The sequence below is a fragment of the Sylvia atricapilla genome, chromosome 1 (assembly GCF_009819655.1).
Source record: "Sylvia atricapilla isolate bSylAtr1 chromosome 1, bSylAtr1.pri, whole genome shotgun sequence".
In the NCBI taxonomy this organism is placed as follows: Eukaryota; Metazoa; Chordata; class Aves; order Passeriformes; family Sylviidae; genus Sylvia; species Sylvia atricapilla.
The window spans coordinates 106,038,270-106,063,202 of record NC_089140.1 but is presented as its reverse complement, the minus strand read 5'-3'; the positions used below and the strand labels follow the sequence as shown (position 1 = coordinate 106,063,202).

At 38.3% G+C, this 24,933-nt stretch overlaps 1 protein-coding gene across 1 annotated transcript in view; it reads right to left on the bottom strand.

Moving 5' to 3' along the window:
- Positions 1-1,492: 1,492 nt before the first annotated feature.
- Positions 1,493-24,933, bottom strand: part of LAMA3 (laminin subunit alpha 3) — a 121,975-nt gene continuing 98,534 nt past the window's right edge. Inside the window, 28 exon segments of the mRNA XM_066314476.1 lie at positions 1,493-2,190; positions 2,353-2,472; positions 2,811-2,904; positions 3,023-3,150; positions 3,292-3,451; positions 4,226-4,366; positions 4,660-4,849; positions 5,250-5,401; positions 5,704-5,848; positions 8,010-8,144; positions 8,999-9,129; positions 9,868-10,008; positions 11,116-11,236; positions 11,590-11,714; positions 12,625-12,744; positions 13,591-13,738; positions 14,218-14,351; positions 14,831-14,993; positions 15,092-15,243; positions 16,374-16,547; positions 17,689-17,831; positions 19,615-19,794; positions 19,878-19,994; positions 20,378-20,477; positions 21,059-21,200; positions 22,501-22,652; positions 23,191-23,307; positions 24,063-24,259. Of these exon segments, the coding sequence (XP_066170573.1) occupies positions 2,045-2,190; positions 2,353-2,472; positions 2,811-2,904; positions 3,023-3,150; positions 3,292-3,451; positions 4,226-4,366; positions 4,660-4,849; positions 5,250-5,401; positions 5,704-5,848; positions 8,010-8,144; positions 8,999-9,129; positions 9,868-10,008; positions 11,116-11,236; positions 11,590-11,714; positions 12,625-12,744; positions 13,591-13,738; positions 14,218-14,351; positions 14,831-14,993; positions 15,092-15,243; positions 16,374-16,547; positions 17,689-17,831; positions 19,615-19,794; positions 19,878-19,994; positions 20,378-20,477; positions 21,059-21,200; positions 22,501-22,652; positions 23,191-23,307; positions 24,063-24,259 (3,968 nt within the window). The 3' untranslated portion in view covers positions 1,493-2,044.

Sequence of the window (24,933 nt, the reverse complement as noted above, 5' to 3'; positions counted from 1 at the left end):
TCGATATCTTACATTTACTCAAGTCTTTATACATTTTTCATTTCTTTTTGTCTGCATTAAAACTACTTCTGATAAAATCAAACCAAATGGAAAGGAATTGAAATCTAGGACTGGCTCCAGGTTGTGATACAAAAATCTTTGCCTTTTTTTTTGTGTTGTTTTACTGAGTGGGGGGTAAGAGAAGAATGAAAGGTGCTTTTTTTTGTGATTTGGGAAAATCTGCCTCACAGAGCCATCTGATGAGCATGAGATAGGGAACTTTACTAGAGAATTGTATGATAAAATTTAATTGTTCTTCCTTTCTCCTTCTGGAAACTTTTAGTGTCAACTCAAGCCAGTAAATGAATTGAGTATTTTCACAGTTTTAGTCAACTGAGTATTTGAGCAGTATTTGAGCTTTTATAAGTAGAAAGGATTCAGTTGTTGCTATCACAGGATATGATTTCTGAATTCATCACCTCCAGTCTGATGGGTGTTTCTGTTCCATGTGGCAGATTGCTGTACAGGAGAATATGTTTCTGCAGAGCATCTCCAGAGAGAGGGCTCTGCCATGACACGTCAATCCTTTGCTCCATTCTGAGCCCTCAAACCCAGCATGCATCTCACTCCCACCAAACCTGGCTTTACAATTCAGAAACCTCCACCTGATTTGCCAGTGAAAGAGTTGCCATAAAAGAGAAAGCAACACAAGATTTGGGGTGAACAGCTTTCTGACACTTTTGCCACCCTGCAAACCTGCAAAATACAAGGGATTAATGACCAAAGCCATAAGGGCTGTCCATCTGGCATCTGCTTCTATTAGTGCAGCTTGCACCTCATTTCAAACACACTGAGGACATGCTGCTGTACATTGAGAAGAAAGAAGTGGAAAGTGGAAGCATAAGTAGTGAAGGAGAATTTGTCTGCATGCCTCCCTACACTGAGGACCAGTCTTAGAAAGCTTTTTACATTTTTTTCATTTTTTCATTTTGCAAAAGAGAGTTGGCATTAGGGCATTGGGGATAAAAGAAACGTTATCAAAATGCTGATTCTGGATGACAGTGGAAAAAGAAGCCATGTGAAGCCTATACAGTCCAGCCCTCTACTCAGTAGGTTCCCTGCCCTCCACTGTGGGTCACAACCAGGTACAAAACAAACATTTGGATGTTGAAGAAAACAGTTTTGCTGGGTTAGTCATTCATAGTACACAGTTGTAGCAGATGCAGCTGCTATTCTTGATAAAACTTTTCTTCATTTCATTAGGAAAAAATTGCCTATGGAAAAGACTCTCTGGCTATGAAGATTGCAAAAAAATATGACCCTCTTTTTGAGATTTTTAGATAATCAAGTTGTGATGAGCAGAGATGCAGAGATGATGGATACCTGCTTATCTGGGCAAATCAGCATCTTAAACCTACAGAAATATTTGCAGAAAGCAAGCAGGACTTAGAAGCTTCTAAAAAGTACTTTAAAAACCCACCAGGTTAAAACAACCAAACAAGCAAATCAAAGGTTTTAGGAACATACTGCATTTATTGGTCCCACAATTCCTAACTTTGTAACAAACCCCCAGAGTTTCACTCCTTAAAGTGCTTCAAACTCCATTTATATTATTATTATTACTTTCAACATCAATGTACATATCTGTATAAGCAACAATCCAAAGAAATTTATATTTTTATAAAATTCTTTATATTAACGGATCAAACTTGCTCTCAAGATGGCCAACATTAAGGCAAATTTCCAAAAATTAAGACACTGGAGTTGCTAAAGTCTCTGGTGTTGTGGGTGAGAGCAGAATTTGGCCCAGTAGGGTATATGCAATTATATTTTCTGCATATATCTCAAAAGGCACAACGGATTACCTCAGAAATCAATAACATTCAAAAGGGAGTTTGTCAAAGCAAATCCTTTTCGTTTGCTTTGGCACAGTCCACATCCAGAGGATGCATTTGCTCACCGGCGGTTCAGAACAAGCAGCCTGATGCTGACCAGCAAAGGGGAATCCATGCAGTTCTTCAGCAGACACAGCCCCGATGTGTGCATGACAACTGTAACAGCACAGTTACTTCTCTGGGCACCCGTGCAAGTTCACTGCACCGTGAACCTCTGAAATTCTCCTGGTGGAGACATGTTTGTCATTGATGGTGATATTCCAAAGACAGCCAAAAAATGGGTCTTCAACTGGAAGCCACGGGGTGTCCAAATTTGCTACAAAAAAAAAGGTGGAAAGACCAAGTTAATAAGAATGACTTTAAAGAACATTAATTATGGCAAGGCTTTCAAAGTAGGAGATATGATATAGGAGTACATGAATGCGACCTTTGTTTTGGAAAGGAAAGAACGTGAAAAAATAAGAAGCAATAATATTACCTGGAATTTTGCCGAAGTAGAGTGGCTGGTACACACGTTTAGGAAGAGAGGGTTGAAGTTCAGTGGTATAGTTACTCTGTGTGCCCACCTCTAGCCACACTGTGTTCTTCTTCTGAGAGACTGCAAAGAAGGAAGTAAATGAGACCTCCTTCTCAACCCTATTAAAGAATCAGCTAGATATGGCACTATTTTTAAATAGCATCTTGCTTGAAATTAAGGGCACAAAAGAAACAGATTTTATTTTAATTCACAGTCAGACAGACAAACCTAGGTCATCTGGGGCCTAACAGAGCCTACCAAAAAATTTATGTAAAGTCTTTCATTAACACAAGACACATTGCTCTAAAGAGTATTCTCAGACTAAACAGAAATAAAATTATTAATAAAAATTTGGAGCTGCAGTGCCCTGTGCCCACCATCCCTTCAAAGCTTCAGAAGAAATGGTATGTACAATGTACCTGCAATGGTATGCCACTGTCCATCAGACAGAGGTTTCTTAGGTGTGACTGATGCCTGGAATTCTCCAGCATCACTATTTCCAGCAGCAATGACCTGTAAAGAAGTTATCTGTTAAGATACTGTGACAAAGAACAGGAGCAACAGGGGAAGGCCAGAATTGCCCCTGCTGAATGAGGGCAATGCAGCTGGAATGGGAACAGTCTGTACCCACCTTTCCTCCCTTCATGTAAACAGTCAAGTAGTGGTCTTGCTTGCTTCCAGCATGGAGGAGTACACCTGTTGAACTCCTCGGTCGAATGGTAAATACAATCCTGAAATCCAATCCCATCAGCAAATTACCTGTGGAGGATTAAACAGTGGGGAGAGTGGAGAGGAATGATCATAGGTGGAGACAATTGGAAAACCACATAAAACCAAGTAACAAATACACCTACATGCTTCAGACATAATTCCATATACCATAATCTCTACACAGCTTACCAACGGTGATATATCCTCCTTCATTAAAGAAGTAAACTCCTGTGTCCATGGGAAAATCCAGGCATGGAAGTACGCCATTTTTTTGTTGAGGTGCATTCATGACTTTTCCATTCACCTTAAAATTCCTCAGGCAACCCTTGAAACTCTTCATTGGTATATTCTGAAAGCATATTTCAAAACATGAATACTGAAGCATTATGGCTTTTTTTTTTAGTAATAATACTAAACATTGGTTCTTTTGGACTAGAGAAAGCCAGCTGGCACTAAAGGCACCTAACACCCATCTTTGATGCAGTGAAAAGGTATTCCAAAATTCCAAAAGTGCTTGAAACCCGATAAGAGTTGATTTTGAATTAACATGACTCCTACTCGTAAAACAGATACTTCCCAATCATGTGTCAAAAAGACAATGCAAGAGTAATGCAGCCCTTCCCTTCCGAAGCCTGTTTATTTAAATCTGATTTTATAAAATACCCTGGATCATTAACTATCACCTTTTTAAAATGGAAACCACACATATTTCAGATTAAAATCCAGTTCTACATCCATAATTCCTTAATGAGAATGATTGTTTTGCTTCTCTACTGATTATTGCTTAAGTCCACTTAGTCCATGTTCTGCAGAAAGATAATGCTCCTGGAATTAAAAATGTGACTTTGGCCTTCTTTATTTTTAAGGAATAAAAATGAAAAGAGTACAGGGTTGCATCAGTGTCTCAGCAACATATTAAAAATACAGGTCCAGGTGAAGGCTGTGTGAATGGGTGGGGAAAAAGATCTGTAATGAACCACTACAAAGACCAGTCATAGATGGTGCTCATGCGGTCCTTGGAAATCCCATCCAAAGCTTTTCAGCATGAAGTCTTACATATGAAAGACTTTCCCATATAATTACTGCAGCATAGGGAGTGTGTGTGGATATTTCAATGATTTACCTGTTTCTTCAGTGGTGGCAGCCCTCCCACGTAGACTGGTGGCTTAATGCTGATGGCAGAATTTGTTGCCAATTTCCTGTGCTGGGCCCTTAGACCATCAATGACAAGGCGGGCGCTCTTCCCATCTGTGCTGAAGACCACCTTTCCAGGAGGCAAATATAACAGAATAAAACCCCCAAAAGCCAACAAAAGCCACTGCAGATTTTCTCTGTCTTTAAATTAAACACCGCGTTGTTGAAATATTTAAACTGTAAATAACATCCTGGGACCATCAGTCTCAGTAAGATCTCTCAGAGACCTGTCAACCACATGAACTTTCAGGCATAGGAATTAATTTCCAATGACGAAAACTGAGATTTTACTCTCTAGAAAGTGTAATAGGCCGTGCCTGCTGAATGCTAGTTATGCTATCACTGTGGTTCCATACTACTTACAGTGTGCCATTGCCCATCATTGTATTTAATGCTGGTTTTGACTTTGATTTGTTTTTCTCCAGAGCCAAGTGAAAAGACAAAACGTCCTTTTGAAATGTGGAGAGCCATGTAGGAGTCCTCAGAGCTTTGCTCCATGAAAACTATTAATCCTCTTGATGATCGAGTCCGTACATCTATAGAAAAATGTAACCTGCAGTGGAAAGTAAGCATATTCCAGTATAGGTCTATTTTGTTAGATGTTTTATCTTTTCTGTTCTCCAGTGAAACTCCATTTGTGAAATGCAGAATAACATTTGGGTGTAATCATGGCATTATACACTACATTTTGAATGTGAATGAAACTTGATACTTTCAGGCTTAGGAACTGGCATTAACATGCACCATAACTGTCCACCACATCCCAGCCAATCTACTCAGTTTAGGTAAATGTTTGCACAGAAAAAAAAAAAAAAAAAAAGCCTGAACTTTTAGAAACACCTTTTGTTATGGCCCAAGACATAAGCAAGAAGAAAATCCTTACACTCAGCACCCAAAGAGTCAAGCAGCTTTGACAATTCAAGTATGAGGAGAACAGAGAATATTTTTATTACCTGTCTGTAGATAACAATGGAGAAAACATGTAGGATATGAAACTGTTGGGGATGCTTCCAAGAAGATACGCTTCACTGCTGTCATGTAACGGAGCTGGCATAGTGTGGTTTTGCACCTTAGTAGCTTTCAAATAATCAAGGTATTTTTCATTCTGTGCACACAAGACAGAATTGAAGCATTTACTATATGTGCACATAAATAGAAACATTTTAATCAACACTTTTAAGAGCTCCCACCCAAGGCAGTCAACAGCCTTCCCTAAAAGACAGAAAAGCTGTTTTCATTCCAGACAGGTAGGGATTTAGCATGAAACTCCAGCACAGGGAGAACTTGCTTCAGATGTGAAATGGAAAGAAAGGAAGAACATCTGAATCTCAGTTCCAGAAATGATGGCTGTGCAGATAAAGCCTGAGCATCAATACAGAGTAAAGATGACAGTAACAATAAGCATACCTTGAGCATCTTAAACCTGAGAGGATTTTTAAATTCCTGCAGCAGCATTGGTTCAAGGTTTTCATATTCCTGGCAAGCTCCAAGGGATACACCAGTTTTGCCAGTATTAGCAACAAGATTTTGAACCTCAGGGAGCTGACCTGCCCTGTTGTGATGAAAGCAGTAAGTGCTGTGACTCAGCATTCCTTTTCTTTAGTGTAATCAACAACAAACGTATTGTAAAACCATGGTCTGCACAAAATATATTTCCCGGTGACAAGACAGTAAAGTTCCAAATCTTATTTTTCAACGAAAAATGTACATTCAATGCTGTAAAATATTTTCCCTGGTTCTGCTAATTTCTTTTTCCCATAGAAAAACTGATGTTTTGTTCTCACCTTTTCTAAAGAAAGAAGAGTGGTTGGTTTGGTGGGTTTTTTTGTTTGTTTTGTTTTGGGTGTTTTTTTTTTTTTTTTCTAAAAGCTGTTTAAAAAACACAAACATACATGGTCCTTGAAAAAAGAGAAAAAATGACAGCAGCCTTGATTAAGATTTCTGAATAAGACTACAAAATTTTGATTGGTAATTATACATAACCAGTTTCAAATCAAGGAAATAGAACATCATCAGGTTCTGCTTCACTCTCTCATTAAGTAAGATGTTCTAATGAGTTTTGTCAAGGGACAAAGCCCATCACAACTTCATATGTAGCTCTAATATTATAACCAAATCATCAAAAAGACTGTCAAAGCCAATTTACCCTGTGTATAAAGAATAATATTAAGTAATAATATAATGTTCTAAGTTGTACAAAGCATCTCTAATCAGTAAATTACAACAAATTTTACAACTACAAAAAAGCTACAAAGCTCCTTGCTTGTGGTTTTCTATGAGAAGAGTGGTAGATTTGGGAGTAGAACCTGAACTTCTTTAATGATGGTCATTCTCCATTCACTCCATCAGACCAGCTACAGCATTAATTCTTCATTTATTTTGGCAGAAAAACTTTCCAAATTTGTTTTCTGATGGGAAGTTTAATATATAGGTTATTTCTGAATGCCTTTTCCTGATCTTTAAAAAATTGAGAGCCAGATACGACTAAGGGATAAGGGGTTTTTACCTCAGTGTTTTAATAAGGATCAAAACAAGGTGGGATGCTTGTTTTACCAAGGTGGGATGCACCCAAATGCACACACATGATAGATTGTGTGTACAATTTTATAGAGCTTACAGATTAGCATAGCTAACAAGGATGCCTCAATGGAAGGCTTGGATGAATAGTGTGATATTCCTCCATCCAAGGAATTCCCTCCCTGGATGGGCAGAATCCTAGTTCCCAGGATATGTTCTTGGTTTCCCAAGATAGTGTAGGGCTTCCTAGCCTCCTATTACAAGGCCTCTAGGATGTTTGGTCTCCTGGCTTAACAGACTACTAGGACTATGCTGAGTTACCAGATTTAAGGAATTACAAGTATGCATGCTAGGAGTACTGAGGATACATAAAAGGTATATAAAAGAAAAGGCATCATCTTGGCTTAATTTCGTTGCCTTGTAGTGCTTTAAATGAAAACATAATCTGAGCAGCCTGGTCTAGTGGAAGGTGTCCCTGCACATTGCAGGGGGCTAAAACTGGAGGATCTTGAAAGGTGCCTTCCAGCCCATCCCATTCTGTGGTTCTATGAGAAACCAATCAAAATACACTTTTTTTTTTTGAAAACTCTCCACATGTATAAATACTCATCAAAACTTGGCTAACACAAAGCCCAACTGGGACTTGACTTAGGATGCATAGAATGTTTGTCTTCTAGAAACATCTTCATGCATGTATTTTCTCCAAAATGTTGCCTGTAATATGTCTCTAATAATCAGATAAACACATAAAAAAAAGAGACAGCCTAAATCAGGCAGATGATTTCTACACATATGGTCTCACTTGTTTGTGTAACTGTTTTGGTTCTGCCAGCTTTGCTCCTTTCACTACTTTGTTCCCTGGGGAACTATAACAATACAATCTAGCAAATCTTTCTGGATGCCTTTTTGGGACATATCCAATTCACTCTGCAGAGTTCACTCTTTGGCTAACAGACTACTAAACAAGTATGATTCAGACAAATTCCTTTACATCTGAGCAGTAGATTTCATTATAACTGGATCCCCTGTATTATATACCTGAATGAAAGAGTATTTGAAGTCAGCAAAGTTATGCATTCATGAAGGTTTTTCACACACATAGAAGAAAAACATTTTAGCAAAATGTAATTTTAATATGATTAAAGAAGGAAAACAGATCAAAATTCATTAAATGTAATTCTTTATAGGCCACATACCTTTTAATAAAGATGTTTGAGATGCAACCTTCAAAGTTATCTCCACCAAATTTTATAGGTCTGTTTGATTGCTGTGAGCTTGATGACCTGGGAGAGCCAACTGCTTTTGACTCATCATCAACCATCAGATGTACTCTGAAAAAAGTGAATGAAAATAAGTATGACATATAAAGAAATGGTTAGGAAATGAAATAATATATGTATATATATAAGAACCATTTGACAGATGTGTTTCCTTATTACACTGTGATTATGCTAGAGCTTCATTAGCTTACTTCTGGGACTTTTTCAGTATGTGCTTACTGACTGCTGTGAAATTGCTCTGCTTTTCCATATTAGATAATGAGCAAGAGTTGAAGTTCATACTTCAGTCCTACAGCAAAATCATGGTGTAATTGAAATTCATTAAAAAGCTCTCATTATCAACATGATAATGAGACTTGATTTAATTCTTTGTGTCAAAATGAAACAGACAATACTAAGTTATAATCACCCAAAGTTACAGCTAACCATTCAAACTTTTCACTTCAACTAACACTTATGTACTTTCATGCATTCCACAGCAATCAGTATGATTTAGGAGCTTTTCAGTAAATTGTCTCTTCTAATATCTAATATCTGCATAACAGATAATTATTGAAAAAACAGACACAGCATTTGCGTCTTCCCTGGTCCTTTAACCACCTGTGTTACAGGGACACACATGAAGGTTATGGCAAGGGGAAGAGCTCCAAAGACTACAAAGCTCCAGCTAGACAAGCAGTCGAAACTCATACAACTTACAAAAGAAATGCATAGTATGGTACAGCTGAAATATCACAAATGCCATCCCATTTATAGAACAAAAACCTCCTTTCCCTTCATTATTTAGGTATCCTCTGCAAGAAGAGACCGTTGTAAGCTATTTATCCAAAGAATTAGTCCCAGAAAATTTGAATTTCCTTTCTTCAACCACAACATATAAGAACTAGATGAAGAACTGGACTCACCTGTTTTCCGTTTTCATTAATGTCACATAATGCATTGACCCATCTTCGTATTTCTTTTCCAGTTTAATTTCCATATCTCGGATCTTTGCAGTTACAGATCCAGGACTCAGAAAGATGGAAAGAACATCAGGCTACAAAAGAACCCCACAAAATGATCAGCTAAATAAATGTAAGTGCCTTTAGTTTTTGCTACTGCCATTAATACAGTTCTCAGCGGGTGCAGTAGGCAACAAATTTTCTCACACTAGAACTGCATCTCTCAGTCATCTAATACCAGATGTGTACCAAGTTCTGCATGATGAGCATAGCTTCCATTTTAAAATACCCCTGCACTCTGAACAGCAAACAATTACTTTAAATACTTGTTTATTTTACAAAAAGCAGAGGAGTCAGTTCTCCACTTCTCAAATGCCTGGTGTGCACTCACTTCTTAGCTCCTCCAGCCAGCCAGAATAGGGTTCTACTTAAACTTCCCTGCTTTCTGATGGATCATAGCCAGAACCAATCCCTTTCCTCTGCCTATTTGGACATGGGTAACATTTCTGTGTGGTAAGAGTGTCATTCTTCCTTGAGAAAATTTCCAGCCAATTAAGCAACCATTTTCTTACTGGGATGGTGGTGTCAGGTACGTGAGCTACTATGCAGAAGGCTCCAGTCCAAAGTTTAGTCACTCATTGCATTACTTGTTGGCTATGTGAAGAAATTGCCAGAATGCATTTCTCTGGCCTATGACATGCAAGATGTCACTCTCAAAAAAGGCATTTCTTGCCTTAAAATACAGGAATTTGCATGAGAGTTACGACACAAACTGAAATGACTGATTCAGAGATTAAACCCATCACATATGCTAAGTTGAATGTGTTTCATACCTGTAGATTGTAATTTAAGAGTGTTCCAGTTGAAGTTGTGGTCTGAAAGCCAAAGCCAACTTGAAAATCCTGGGGAAATGGGAAATCTGTTGCACTCAAGCTCAGTGTTCCATCCTTGGAGAAAGCTGCAGATCTGACAAGCTGAAAGAGAGAAAAGAGTTATTTCAGTGATTTTCCTTTTAATCAGAAGAAATGCCAATACGAGACAACAGCTGCCCCACTCAACATAATTGTGATCAGCTCCAGTCAAAACCAAGCACAAGGCAAACCTCAAAAGCCATTATTTCAGTACAGAACAGACTGTCAGAGTTGGCTTCTCCAGCATTAACTATGGTCTGAGAAACTCTAAAAAGAGAGAGGAGGCTTGCTGAGAATAATGAGCTGTTCGTCTCTAGCTATTGTGGCTTTGAAAGTTTTCATATTAGGGGACACAAAACTGAGTAGCTTCATAACTATGAAGCTGTGCAGATGAGCTACATAACTGAAACTGCCTGAGTCATAGGACACTTTCTAATACATGAGAAGTTTTACAGATGCAGAGAATGAAGATTAAATTCTCTGCAAAGATAGTCTGTGAAGAAATCACTCTGTGAAAGGTTTAGCTGCCACAAGTAAAAGAAAATAAGCACAAACTTTCAGTGCAATACTGTAGTAAAAATGGCAAATGAGATCATGCACCATGTAAGCAGCAATAAGTAGAAGCAGGATAGTTTTCATCTTTTCATGCAGCACTAATTAAGCCACCACTGAAATGTCATGTTGCCCCATTTTAAAAAGAATGTAGCAAAACTCAAGGATGCACAGAAAACAATTAGAACACAATAAGATGAGTGGAGACTTGAATAAGAGACTTTGATGGAAGTAGTCTGTTTAGATTTTTTAAGAAAAAAGGCTGAGAGGTCATTTAACAAGCATAAACGCCTTGGCAGGAGGAAAGATACAGAGTAGTATTAAGTATTCCAGCCTAAATAATAAGAGCAACTGGAAGCCAACAAGCTTACAAGGTAAATACGAATACATAATTGTAAACGCTATTAATAAGTGGGTGGACTATGTGCTGTAACAAGATATCACAATAGGGCTGGTGTCTCTTTTTATTTCTTCACACCCAGTCCAGGTTCTTTTGCTGTCATCACATGTTAACCAAATAAAAATTTTTACCTAAGCAAAACATAATGGTCCAGGATTTATAGACAAATCAGAGTCTGTGAACTCCAGCACAAGTTTTTGAGGAAATGTATTAGTTACCTTCCAGTCATCTGAGCATTTCTTGCTGACACCAAAAGTCTTATCAAAAACAACAGATGCAGTGCTTGGGTTTTTCACATTCTTCATGCAGCCCCGGAATGGAGGTGTGGATATATTAAAGCTGGTTTCAGGGAGGGGAAGGAAAAAAGAGTTCAGTAGCCTGGCATTTCAAAGCAGACACCACACCACAGTTACCTATAAATGCTGACAATATAAGAAACAGAAAAAGAGAACGAGAGCAATCTTTCTTGTGTACACATACTCATGCTGATCAAACCCCATCTTTAGGATGAGCTCCAACAAAGATCTCATCATTAGCCAAAAATCACAGATTATGATTATGTATTATTCACTTGAATTTTTAATGTCACTTTAGATAGTTGATATGAGCATGAAAGAAATTGTGTAAGGAAAGAGTTTAGATGGAGTTTCCCTAAAAAGCTTGTATATTACAGTCTTTCTATAGGTACTCACTGTTCCCGTAGAAATGATGGAACTCCACCTAGGTAGTACTCAGTGAAATTGAAGACATGTACGTTGGCTTTAATGTCAGGACTGACGTACACAACTTTGTTTCTTCGGTCAAGCACCACATTAATCTGAAATAGATGAATAATGAGAACCACTTCACTTGGCAGAAACAAAAATCATTTACCTGATTAAAAGTAACCCCACAGAGCTGAACACAGTGATGTTTTTTCCTCTTCCTCTTGTTTACTAGTGACTTAAATCAAGGATAACTGCAGTAGTTCAAAGGTACTTTGCAAACCTTGGGCATGTAGTCAAGATAAGGAAAATGTTCAACTATCTACATACAAGGCAAGGTTTTATTTTCATCTGAAAGATTGCTCTAAAAACATACCTCACCTAAGATTCAGATACTGTCTTTGCAGCTGAAGATTCAGAAGCTGCTGCCTGAAGAAAAACTAAGTCAGTCAGCTGGCTGAAGGTAACTTGACCCAATAGAGCATAAAGATTTCCTGCAGCAGACCCTGCAATTTACACTATTTAGCTGTAAATATATTAAGGGGAAAAGGGAGAACTAACTAACAAGGAAATCAAAGATCTTTTACAATATCTTTATGATTTCACTCTGGTACTGCTACAAAAGAGCTGAACTAAAGCTAAGGGGACAAGCAACAACAAAGAAGGCAAAAGAGTAATCTCTTATAAAGATCAGCCCACCCTGAAGAAATAAACCCTTGGGTGGTGAAACCACTAATCTAAGTATGAAATTAATGCAAAGAATTGCAATTTTGCACAGCCATCTTTAGGTAAAGCATTGCTCTGACTAAATTTTTTTCTTTGGTGGTTTCACTGTTAAAACTGAACTATTCACATTAAAGCAGGACAAGAGAAAGATTAATTTTCATATCTTCAAACTGGTCCCCAGTGACTTGATTTCCTCACACAAAAGGAAAACTCCACAACTGAACTTTACAACAGGACAGTTTCAATTAATGTCTATTTTTACAAATAATGATCCCTTGATTCTTTAAAATTACATACTTGTTGATATGTTCCATCATTTACAGTTTTTTTGGCTTCTATTTCTTTTGGAGTTTCAGAGTCAAGTTTGTATCTAAAAACTGTATGACCATTTTTAATAAGCACACTGATGAACTTATCCTGCAATTAAAAAAAAGTAAAATAAATAAACACCAACACAATTAAACTGCCACAATTTCAGATGCATATTTCACTGTCATGAATAATTTTAATGAAGCTATCTAGTTGCTTCAAGAAAGCTTTTTGGGAAAGGATAACACAAGGCCTAAAACTTATACTAATTAATCATAATTACTTTAAACTATTATAAACAAATCTGGTATCAGCTGCAAGTATTCTCCAAATATCTAAAGGACTTTGTGTCCTTTCAAATGCCTTCTGACTTTTTACGTCATTGAAAAATTATTCAGAATATGTCCCAGTGATTGCAAATATGCCTACAAGATTACTACATAAGTAGCAGCACTGTGGTTATGAGCATCTTTACGGGTGTGAGTCAACATGTCACTTCCTATGTTCTTTCTTACTGTTTCCACATACATGTAGATTCGGGAAGAGTGTACTTCCAATTTCGGAGGATTTCAATATTCCAATGTCGGTTTGATACCAATTACATTCCTCCTTTCTTACCCTCAGTTCTGAATTCTCTGCATGGCCTAATGGAGGAGATTCTTGGAATCATTTTTTACTCAGCCTTGACAAAGTGAGTATTCAGCAACCATTGTAGAATCATTGAATATCTCAAGCCGGAAGGGATGCATAACTCCCTGTTTCTTGCACAACTACCTAAGACTAAACCATATGACATTAAACATACAACAGAATCTATTAATTTTCCACACAGATGAAAGTAACACTTGTAGGACATTTCTTACAGTTATTACTGTATGTAACATGTTCTTTAATAAGCAAGATTTTTAAGATGTTCTTCCACTACAAAACAGACAGAAGAATTCCACACATTACCCCATTTGCTGCAAAAAACACAATGCCTTCATCTGCAGTCGTCTCAATTGTCTGCTCGTACCGTACTCGTTGGGCAATTCTTTCTGCTGCTGTGACACTGGCATAACCAGTGCCCTCAAAATAGCTTTGGTCAGTCTCCTCCTTATACCTGTAATAATTCAATGTCTCAGGTGTGAATATACGACAGCAAAACCTTCTACTACGTGGACTTACTGCCATTATAATTTTAAAACAGCTAAAGCATTTGGTATGAGGCCAAATTCTGACCTAACCCAAGTAGAGAGAAAACCTTCCACTGGCTTTTATCAGATTCACAAATGGTCTTTAGAGAGTAAATCATGATTGACTTACTTTTTTGAACTTAATGTAATATTTACTTTATAAAGTAGAGGAACACATTAGTCTACAAATTGTGTCTGGATTTTATAACACTTAAACAGAATGAGATTGCCACAGATGTGAATCGTGTCATTATTGAGGATTTTCTCTAAGAAATTTAATAATGACCAAGAGTTAGAAAAAAACCACCACTTTAGCTACAGTGGTTATTCTTCTGGATGTGAAAAGACAAGAATTCATAACGATAAAATCACAGAACTGTGAAACACTTCTGTGTTCATATCATACCTTCTGCAGGGTTGCACTTCAGTGGTGTTGAGATTAAAAGTCCTCTTGAAGTTGTAAAGGCTGATAATGCGCTCATTGAGGCTGTTTAATTCAATGCAGCCTTCATAATGAGGATAGTTGAGATTACGTGGTGGCTGCAAAACAGTTAAAACCATTTCATCAAAATTAGCTAACAAAATTTTACATTGCTATCTAACTGCTAAGACTTACTGCAAATATTATTAAGTTGCAAAATACGATATTCTAAATATGTAAAAAAAGATACAATGTGCTTGTATGTAATACCCAAACCATCTGATACGACCCTAGGTGTACTGCAGCACAACTTAAAGTAGAGTCATATGGATTTGGAGCAGTATTTAGCAGGGCTGGACAGGTTTCATACTCTCCTTGGCGAGTGAAATATCAATCATGCTCCCTTCTTTGAGCTCTAGCATGCTACAAGCCAGGAAGATTCTGTAGGAAGTAGCATCTCCTTGCATCTTACCTATTGCTATTGACATAGATAAATTTTTACATATGCTTTTGAAAGACTGCTAGTTCCAATCTTTACTTGTAAGAAAAAAGAAATGATTAACACAAAATTTCTTTAAAACTCTAGGAAACACTGTACCCTAAAATCTGGTGGGTATCCTCCAACATAAAAGACAACACTGCTGGCATCAAGATTGAGGAGCATGTCACTGTCTCCACTGCTTGCACTTCTAGGGCTTTCAGAATCTGGAGAAATTGATGTTGCTGCTTTGATGTACTTCAGCTTTGCATACTGGTAAATCCTAAAACCAAAACACACAGGCAGAATATCACATCACACTAAAAAAAGATGTTATTAGCAGGTTTTCAAGAAGATGGTTGTATGCTGTGGGTCTTATACCTTTCAAATGTAACTTGATCCATAACAGCTTCTTCAGTTTTGCTTTGAGTCACCAATGACTGCACTCTCACTTCTCCATCACCACCTCCCAGGTTATAAACACAAGTAAGGTAACCATCTTTCACAGCCATACCAATGTAGTCCTTGGTAGCCTAAAAATAGCAAAGCAAATAATAATTAATACATGATTAATTGTAATGAAGGTAAAATACAGCAGCACTTCCTCAGAGACATCATCATGCTGTGCCTGAGTCATAAGAAATCCACCCACCTAATGATGAGAATTAAGTTTATCAGTTCTGGGAAGAAAAAACTGTACTCCTATATGTTGCACTGATTCAATGAATATAACTGAAAAGTCATGTGTGGCTTTTTATTTTTGTAACAACAGTATCTAAAATATTTTTCTCACTTCTAACATCTCCCAACAAAAGCTATGAAAACTTGACACCTTTATTAAGAATTAGATTCAACATCTGTGACTTAAAAAAGATGTTCAGAACAACACTCAGTGAAGGACAATGGTTTCTACTGAGGTGACTGGGAGAAGTAATTTTCCCCAAAAAGTCACCTTTTATTTCTTCCAGATACTGTATTTCAGAAGTAACCATTAAAATGCTTTCAATGGATGTTCTGGCTAGTTATTCAGAGGATAAAAAGATTAAATCCAGTGTAGAACAAGTACCTCCAAACAGCCTTCTGTGTAGGCACAAGGCTCACTACAGATACAGCTGCTGTCAAATAACAAGACGAGAAAGCACATGCAGGAAATTTTTAAAATGTTTGATGGTGGCTGAGCAAACCTGAATGCACAAGCAGGTCTGCATTATTCAGCACATTCAGAAGACAAAAAAAAAAAATAAGAGCTGAGGGGCTGAATTTTAAGACTGAAACGATCACTTTCTTTTAACCAACAGAGAAAAACTCAGAGTGACTTATGTTGTGAAAAGAGTCGAAGCTCTGAGGCAGGAGTTGGACTGTCTTTGTGCTGACTGGTGCAGAAACTGACAGGTTTGGTAAGAAGGTACGATGGTATCCATGATGGAGAAGTAACTTTTAAAGGAGCAAAAGAACAAAACATCAAAGGACAAGGCTCAGCGACCTGTTACTTACTTTGCTAGGGAAGGAATGAACAAAACACTTCTACCACCACTCAAAGGCATTTTTAAAGAAATAGGCTAACAGTAGCTACAAACTTCAGTCAGAACAGATCACTTCCCACCCTTTTCTTAAAACATGATGTCTGGTCTAAAAATCAGATTAAATATCCAAATATACCTACATCTTTATTACCCAGGTACAGGACAAACCTATTTGCCCTCTGGAGGGTGTCTGGTTCTTGCTGAGGTCTTTGGATAAATAAGGAAAGTGAAGTATAGCCCTTGAGATCTTCAAGGTTGCTTGGAGGTCGAACCTCTACACCAGAGCTGCCATTGAATCTCATAGGAATAGCAACCTGTTAAGAAAACCAAAGTTTGGTATGTTACAATTAACTATTGCTACCACTCCTGTTTCAGTGGTGTGTTAAATTGCCAAGTAACCCATCACACATCCTAGTCATGTTTCAGCCATTATTCACCACAGATTTGGACTCTGATCCTACCAAACTAAATAATTAGGAAACAGACTGGATAATGCAGCAGTCTGTATTCTCAGTACTTAACACAGCACTTTTTTGTTCCAGACATCAATTAATCAACCCTTACTGTGCCTCTGTCAAGTAACTGTTACCTTCAATACATGGACAGGGAAGGATGTGCCCTGCAGCTCTGAAGAACAGGTCTATGAATTATTGAGATGTCTATAAACACATCCTGGTGCTCCACTTAGCTGGACCTAGACTGTCTGTTGGGAATTACAATGCACCTCTGATATTATAAAGACACATCCTATTAGAGCTAAATACACCATGATCACTGATTCCTCTTCTTCACTGTAACTCTAGGCTATTTGTGATCATCTCAGGGATGCTTCTTGGTACCTGAGACCACACCATCACTTCACCAACTACAGCCACTTGCTTAAATGAGAAAAGGCAGTCTAATAAGGTGCCCGTAGCCAATTTCTAACATCTTGGAGCAGCTGGAGTAATGAGAGTGCATGGCTGCACAACTTTGACAGTGTCAGCTTTCAACTGACCATGCATGGGTGGAGAGCCCTGTCTCTAAGCAGCAGAACCAGCTCTGTCCCTGCTGCCAAAGCCACCACAATGTACCTTGGAAGGCAAGAGGCTGCTGTACAAATAAGTATTCCAGAGATGCCCTGAGAAAAAAAAAAAAAACAAACCCCAAACCAAAAAAAAAAAAAAAAAACCAAAAAAAACCACAAACCACAAACAAACAAAAAACCAAACAAAAACCAACAACAAAAACTAAAGGGAGAAAATGCAGCAGGATGCTACTGCATCCTGTCATTTTTATATAGGAATTATTAGGCTTCCCATCACCAGAGTTACTTCAGTTGCTGGGTAGTGCTGTTGAATTCACTTTATGTCTGGTCTTTCACACATGTTTAAATAAAATGATTTAGAAAGACAAAGATGAACAAAAGTACTGTTGTGTGCCCAAACCACTGAGGTCAAGCATGACAGGACAGACCTTATTTGCAGCATCTCTTGCCTGCTGAATCAACTCTCTTATGCGATTTATGTTCTCAGAGATGTTGGTTATTGGCATCAGCTGTTTCTTGATTCTCTCCATCGTGCTGAACAGATCTGGAAGTTGGTTTGTCAAATTTTTTACTGCAATGAAAGAATGCAAATCATCGGTATTAAAAAGGAGGAGAAAAACAAGATGTAAAAATATGGTATCACTACACAATTATCAGAAAAGTAGTGGACAGGGTAATGACAAAACAGTTTTGACTGGTCCTACAATATTAGGAAGCTCTCACTAAAAGTACCAGTTTATACAGAGGTTATTGTACTTCTGAAATTTGTGTCCAAAAGTATTTCCATAGATGTTTTAGGTAAAGGTCCAGAAAAATGCATTAAATAGAGCAGTGATGTGGTCTATGACAATATTACCCAATGGCTGTGGATGCTAGGGGAGAATGAGGATAAAGGACAGCAGATAGGAGTCAGGCTCATGGCAACTCCTACTGCCACTGTCAGAGAGTAAATAATGGGGTAGGCAGACTGCTGGCCTGGCTGAGCAGGGCATGAATTATATTCATTCTTGTGTCAAGGTTGCTAATCAGCACAGTTTAGTAGTGAGTCTTAAAGTATCTGGCCAGGTTTATTTCAGAGAAATAATATATTATGAGAATATCAGTTTTTATTATAACAGGAAACAATTTCTCATCTCCTGTGACTGCAAAAAGCCAAAACCAAAACAAAAATACCCACTCTGACAGTATTTGCAGACTTCAACCCTATGATGCAGAAGGCAAATAAAATTAAATCCAGACCTTTTGTTCTTCTAAATATGACTTATAAACCAGTTTCTTGACTGCAGGAATAACTTACAACCCTGCAATACCATGCAGGACTAGCTCTTGTATTTACATTATTTAAAATGTTTTCCTCTTACTTGAATTCATCACATAAAGCTGATGAAAAGATGTAAAATTAAATTGTTTGAGAGAGTGATTGTCCCTTATTTTGTATTCAGCACAGTCTCTGTGCAATCCTTTTCACTTAATTTCAGCTAACAGACATGTAGTCTAAGATAATTGTCTAAGCCCCTTCTCTAGCCAATATAGCAGAAAATTATATAATCACAAAGCAGCCAAGGTTGGAAAGAACCTCTGGCAGTCTCAGTGTCCAACCCCTGTGTTCAAGCAGGGCCACCTAGGTCCAGTTGCCCAGAATTCTGTCTAGGCAGGCTTCTGAATATTCCCGAAGACGGAGACTACACAACATCTCTGGGCAATCTGTGCCAGCACTCAATCACCCTCGCAGTAAAATAACTATTTTGTCATATTCAGAGGGAATCTCATGTGTTTCAACCTTTTACCCCAAGAACACATTGCTGGCTCATCTTCAACTTTGGGCCCACAAAGACTCCCAGGTCCTTTTCTACAAAGTTTTTTCCAGCCTGGCCACCTGCTCTGCCTATACTGGTATATGAGTTTATTTCTCCTCAGGTGCAGGACCTCTCCTTGTTGGACTTCATGAGGTTCCTGGCAGTTTATTTCCACAGCCTGTTGAGGTTTGTTTGGATGGCAGCACAACCCTCTGGTGTATCAGCCACTCCTTCCAGTTTAGTGTCAGGAGCAAACGTGGTGAGTCACACTCCACCTCATCATCCAGGTCATTAATAAAGATGTTGAACAGGATCAGACCCAGTATTGACCCCTGAGATCCCCCATTAGTCACTGGCCTTCAAATCTCTAGAGACCAGTCATGGCACTAGCTCTTAATATATAAGGAGCTTTTAACAGATAACCACAGACGTCCCTTTCTACCAGCAATGAAAGAAGTTCAGAATACTAGCTTAGAGTACATGGTTAACTTTTGAATGCAAAACTAGCCATGTTCACCCTACAGTGATTTGGCAGGTCCCACGCAGCACCTACAATACCTGAATTGTCTGCCTCCATCAGTGCTTTACTGAAGCTGGCACTCTGTGTGCCTCCATAATTACTCTTAATTTTTTCCACTTCCTCTTTAATTGGGACCAGATCATCCAACACATTATTGGTGACAGAGTTGGCATTTTCTGCCATGTTCCTTGCACTGGTGATGATGCTGTCGATGTCACCTGAAACACACAGAAATGACCATGCAGATTCTTATAGTAACAGATTACAGGGGCAGGCCAGAAGTAATGGCTAAGTAACAAACCTCTGTTTATCCCGTTGAGATTGTTTTGAGCAGTGACAAGATCAATTTTTAGTGTATTTGTCTTTCCATCAGCGACATCAAGTCTTTCCTTTAGGTCTTCAAGGTTTGGACCAAGAGCTGCAAAACAGTGAAAGCCCCATGAGAATTTTAAAGAAAAATATCAATTTTCTGCTGGACAGATGGTGTTGCAGCATTTGCCTACACTCTTACACAGCTCATGGTACCACTGAGCATTAAGTCCACTGAAAAAATAAGTACAAGGCAAAGAATTTGCTGGACAGGAGGACTGCAAAGCTGTATAGCATAGCAGAAGCAGGAAATCTACTTTCTTGCCTTTTTTCTATGGGAAATAACCACCACAAAAAGTTCCACTGTAATGGAACTACATTTTTTTCATTGAAAAAGTGCTGAAGGGCTTTGCTGAGATGTGAAAATTTACCATTCAAGGAAAGCTTCTCATGCTGTGTCAACATTTTTAATACCACTTTTTTTCTTAGTACCTTGCAATGTCCTTTTAGTCTCCTGCGCTTGATCCATGAGTGCACTGCTCTCAGTTTTTAACCTTGATGCTTTTCCTGATAGGTCTTCTCTCTTCACAGTCTGACAATAGAAGCATGGTACTGTAAGATCACTTGATAATTACATTAAAATTTAAAGAGTAAAAGAGATAGCCCAATACAATTTAAAGAAATCCCAACTCTACAAGGGCACAGATCTCATCTAATGAACATCACCTTTAGCAACAACTACCAAGGTTAACTTAAGCATACTACAACCTTGGTCTTTAGCAAACTTCAGATGCATTTTAGGGCATTAGGAGGAAATTACTAGCATACAGCTGTTGTATGTTACGTCTCTGCTGAAGAGCTTGTGGCAATTAGTAGTGCAAAGTAAAAGAGAATCACTGCAGGTGATTTCAGGTATTACCAAGCTTGCCTTGTAAGATCTCTTTATTTTGCCCTGAAAGCAACAGTCAGTGCTCATATGGGCAGTCCTATCAGAAAGGCCTGGTTAGTGCTGAGCCAAGACTAATTAATCAACATGCAGAACAGCAACTCATGCAAAAGGTCACAGAAAAATAAAGCATGCCAAGACACAGGTGTTAGATTTTGGGGTCACTGGGATAGTTAAAATAAAACTGTGGTTGTAACAAGTTTACCATCATTTGGCCACTTACTTACCGATAAAGCGAAGTCAGCTGCTTCCCCAGCTTGGTTGGCGGCCTCCTCTGCTGCCTTGATGGCACTAATAATATTGTCATAGACAGTAGAAGCTTCCACAGCACAGCCTACCACCTCGTCTTTCCTGACACTGTTTTTTGTTCTGTGGGAAACAGGGTGAAAAATGCAGCCTTCTGCCAAGGCTGTGAGATGGACTCCAAACAGATATGAGCTCAGTATTTTCCAAGAAATGCAAATAACAGAAAACATTTCTCCATCAGATCTGTAACTTCATTCTACAAAAATATCAAATTTGGAGATAGACCAGCATGGAAAGACTCTTCAGAAGACAGGATAAGCTCAGGCATGTGGAAAAGCACAGTTGTGAGACTCCAAAGCAGCCTTCAAATTATTAAAACAGAGAGAATTCACCAAAGCATATGGTCAATAATAAGGCAACTCAGTCACAACCCTCCAAATACAATTCAGTTAAGAGGAATTCAGAGAGCTGTAGATCATCGAGCAACTACAAGACCTTTTGTGTTTTCCCCAAGAATCAGCACAGTAGCTCTGGAATCAGAAACAAGACAAAATCTCTTCTACCCACTCCCTGTGAATTGCACAACTACCTAGTATGAGCAGCCTTGTATTTGTGAGAACAGTGCCTTCTTAACTGAAAAAAAACCACACTGAAAACTAACAAAAAAAGATAATGAAAATGTGGAGTTTTAACGAAGAATTTTACAGCCACATTAGGTATTTCGGAATTTAACTTCCTGAGACTTTTCAGTTGATTCAACGACAAAATGTGAACAATTTGCATAGGGAAAAATAAATCAGGATTTCACTTTTATTTTTCATTTTGTTCTGATGTATCACAGAAGGCCTCCAAAACCTCTCTTATAATTCCAATGCAAAGAACAAATAACGGAGAGAGAAACACTTGATTCCTATCAAGTTTATCATATTTTTGCCTTACTAGAAGATTCATTGAAGGATGAGAAAACTAGAGGAGGTCTTCTCCTCCATAGTGCTGAGCAGGCGTGTCTGAAGACTGCTAAGACAGCCTTTATTCCAATTATTTGCCTCAATTCGTTGACACCATAAAAACATCCCTGAGTAAGAGTACCTGAAATAACTCTACAAAAAATATGCTAAACATCTTCCCACTCTGTGTATGAGGATTTTCTCTTGCTAGTAAGATGTTAGTGAAGTGTTAGTACAGTACTATTAAACAGTATTATGTGAGTTCACACTTCTGGGGGGAAAAAATCATGAAACATACAGGAAGATCTGGTTTTCAGAGAAAAAGAAAACTTCCATACATCATGAAGAAGCAGAAAGAGACCAACTTAATTTCTCTCTAGCTTTGCAAATGGTTATAAAAGCAAACAAAATTACAGACCATTACAACCACAGATGTTCTTTACCAAAATTACTCATTTATAGGAATGGCAACATACTCTTCCAGTTGTTTTACCAAATCTTGCAAAGATTTGGCATGTTCCTCGGCCCTCACCACCAGTGGTTCCTTGCTTGCTGATGAGAGATTTGCCACTTTTTCATTCATATCCTTCCTTGCTCCATCCAGCTGAGCAGCCAGGATTTCGTATTCCTATGGTTTTAAAAATATATAATTTTATTTGTGTTTGTACATGTTTCATTTTGTCCATGTCTGCTTCGGTATTACACGTACCTTGCAACTGAGGAGACCAAAGGGAAAAACATTCCCTTCCAACTTACTCTGCAGGTTACTGGAAACAACAGGCAGTCATTACATTATGCTTCCAGACCCATTACATAAAAGCTGAGTCAAAGCAAAGACCCTTCTAGCCTAGTATCTTGCCTCTCTAACAGTGGTTAAAAGCAACTGAAGACCCAACTAAAGCAAAAAGAAATACAAGAATAAAACAATTGCTTATGGTATTTCTCACAGATGTTCTCTCAAATTCTGACATCTGCAGCTCAGTGTCTTCCTCAGCCACATCACAACCCTCAACAAGCTTCTCTCACAGAAACCTGTACAGGCAGGCAGACTCCTTTTGCATCCAGGATGGGCTGTGAGATCCTCTCTTTCTTGACTAGCTCAGATAAGACTCATCTCCAACAAGATAGTGGGATTTTTAACCCTCTCTTAAGGTGGTAACCTTTACCTCTTTGCTTTCTTGCAATAATCCAAGTGCTCTCTTAGCTTCTGTCAGGGAAGATTGGGCCGAGCTCAGAATATTCAAGACACCATTCTGCTGCACATTTGTCTTTTCAACCCGTTTCTGAGGAAAAACAAGTAGTTGAACAACATGTGAGTGACTTAAGAAAAGGGGCAGGAAAAGCCATATCTTGAAACCAAAATTAAAACAAAACAACAAACCCAAGCCTAATCTAGCTGGCACAGTAGATTTACCAAGGGTACAGTCACTTTTTTTTTTTTTTTAATATGGACATAAGTGTGCTAAACCAGTGATACATTTCAGCCAGGCTACAATTAAGAGAATGTGTCCTGCAGCACACACTTACTCCTTGTAATCTTTTAGCAGCACTAAAATTTAAACACTGCTCAGTAGTAACAGCTGTTCCTTGTCCTGATGAGATTTCAGAAGCTGTTCTGTAGAACATTAATCCCAAATAATTTAACAGTATAGTACACATTTTTGCTCCCACCTTTCATGGTTGTTAAAGTTAAATACTTCAAAGAACTTACTATGAAAAGTACATCAGCATCAGGAATTGGTCTAGCAAAGGAAACCAGAGCACTAGTGGCAGCTGGAAAAAAGTGCTGGGAAGAGGCTCTCCTCCCCTGCTCTCATCAGAGCTATGTCTTGGTCATGCTGCTCTGGTCACACCAAGAAGCCATAAGCAGCAGTGCACTACATTTTTACCTGTCCATACACATACCAGAAGATGGAAAGAGACCCTGAAGAAAGTCTAAAGAATTAGTGCTGCTTGGCTTTGTGAAGTCAAAAGCAACAACCAAAACCACTTCTTATCTTCTGAGGTTTAATTTTTTTCTCATGAACCCAAACATTACCTTAATGTCTTCTAACAGAACTGTGTTGTCTCTGTTTAAGCCTTGAGCCTGCTTGATTTGTCCTGTCGCATCAGTCAGAGCTTCACGAAGGTCAGTGATTTTGGATTCATATTCATTCAGTGCATCCCTCACAACTTTAATAAGACCACGATTTTCTTGGTGGTACTTTTGTAGCTCATTCTTAACACGTGCCAGTACTGCAGTATCAGGATCAGAAAGAAAAGTTTTGTTCAGAGAAGAAGGGAACTGATACAAACTTCATTAAAAAGGACTTGTCACTTAGGATCATAAAGCTGTTTCTGTGTGAACTGAGCATCTTCTGCAATGGTAATTTCACTGCTACTGTGGTAAAGATACTATTCAGCATCTCGCTGGATCAAATCTACTTACTAGTTTGCTGCTGCAGACACAGAGTACAGATAAATGTTCTCTTAATTAAGTAAGGATGAGGCTGATCTGAAAATACTAATTTTCTTTTTTAAATGAAAATAACATAATTTCATCAACAATTTCATCTACAACTGCACTAGTTATCAAAGCCTCCTCTGTAATCAATGGAGAGATAGATATAGGCACATTTAATTTCAAAGAATATAGGAACACAAAAGATGTCAAATTAATCACACTCTTAAGCACGCCCATTTCACTGCTGACAAAATAGGATACAGAAGAATCACCCAGAGGCAGGCAGCAATGTTCAAGGTTGATGGAAATCAACTGTCACTCATATGGGCTTTCACATTCCTCCACTATGCCCCTGGTTAGGAGACAAGCTTGCAACTATTCTTGATGTCTCCACAGTCTGGAATCAAGTCTCTGTATGTCCCAGTCAAACACTTGCAGAGAACACGACAGGGAGTAGAACTAGTGC